The 609-nt window shown below is 62.9% G+C and overlaps 1 protein-coding gene across 1 annotated transcript; it reads left to right on the top strand.

Moving 5' to 3' along the window:
* Positions 1 to 169: 169 nt before the first annotated feature.
* On the top strand, positions 170 to 472 carry TM35_000261000 (receptor-type adenylate cyclase; the record flags this gene model as incomplete). The annotated part of the gene is made up of 1 exon (XM_029027837.1): positions 170 to 472. The coding sequence occupies one exon, from the start codon at positions 170 to 172 to the stop codon at positions 470 to 472; it is 303 nt and encodes a 100-aa protein (XP_028880714.1).
* Between the last annotated feature and the right edge of the window lie 137 nt (positions 473 to 609).

Raw genomic sequence — 609 nt, 5'->3', positions numbered from 1 at the left:
CCCACGGTGGAGCAGGAGCTGTTCGTGCTTGCGCAGTACCTCGGGAACACGAGTGATGCCTCTGCTGCCGCTGTGATCCGCTGCGATGAGGCGGCTGCGGTTGAGGATGTGCTGCAGCAGTCGCTGGTGACGTTTGGTGGGTCGCTGCAGTCGTCGGCGCTGCTGGCTGATGGCGACTCGCTGGCGGGCCGTCTGCCGTCGAGTGGCAACGNTCGTCACGGAGGCGATGTTGGATGTCCCGAATGTGACCTTCATTGACCCACTGTTTTTACAACCGCGGCTGAACAAGTTCAGGAAGCACGTGATCCACCTGTCGCCCACGGTGGAGCAGGAGCTGTTCGTGCTTGCGCAGTACCTCGGGAACACGAGTGATGCCTCTGCTGCCNAAGTTCAGGAAGCACGTGATCTACCTGTCGCCCACGGTGGAGCAGGAGCTGTTCGTGCTTGCGCAGTACCTCGGGAACACGAGTGATGCCTCTGCTGCCGCTGTGATCCGCTGCGATGAGGCGGCTGCGGTTGAGGATGTGCTGCAGCAGTCGCTGGTGACGTTTGGCGGGTCGCTGCGGTCGTCGGCGCTGCTGGCTGATGGCGACTCGCTGGTGGGTCGTC

The sequence above is a fragment of the Trypanosoma theileri genome (assembly GCF_002087225.1).
Source record: "Trypanosoma theileri isolate Edinburgh chromosome Unknown TM35_Tth_26_V1, whole genome shotgun sequence".
NCBI lineage: Eukaryota > Euglenozoa > Kinetoplastea > Trypanosomatida > Trypanosomatidae > Trypanosoma > Trypanosoma theileri.
This window is presented reverse-complemented; position numbering and strand designations above follow the sequence as displayed.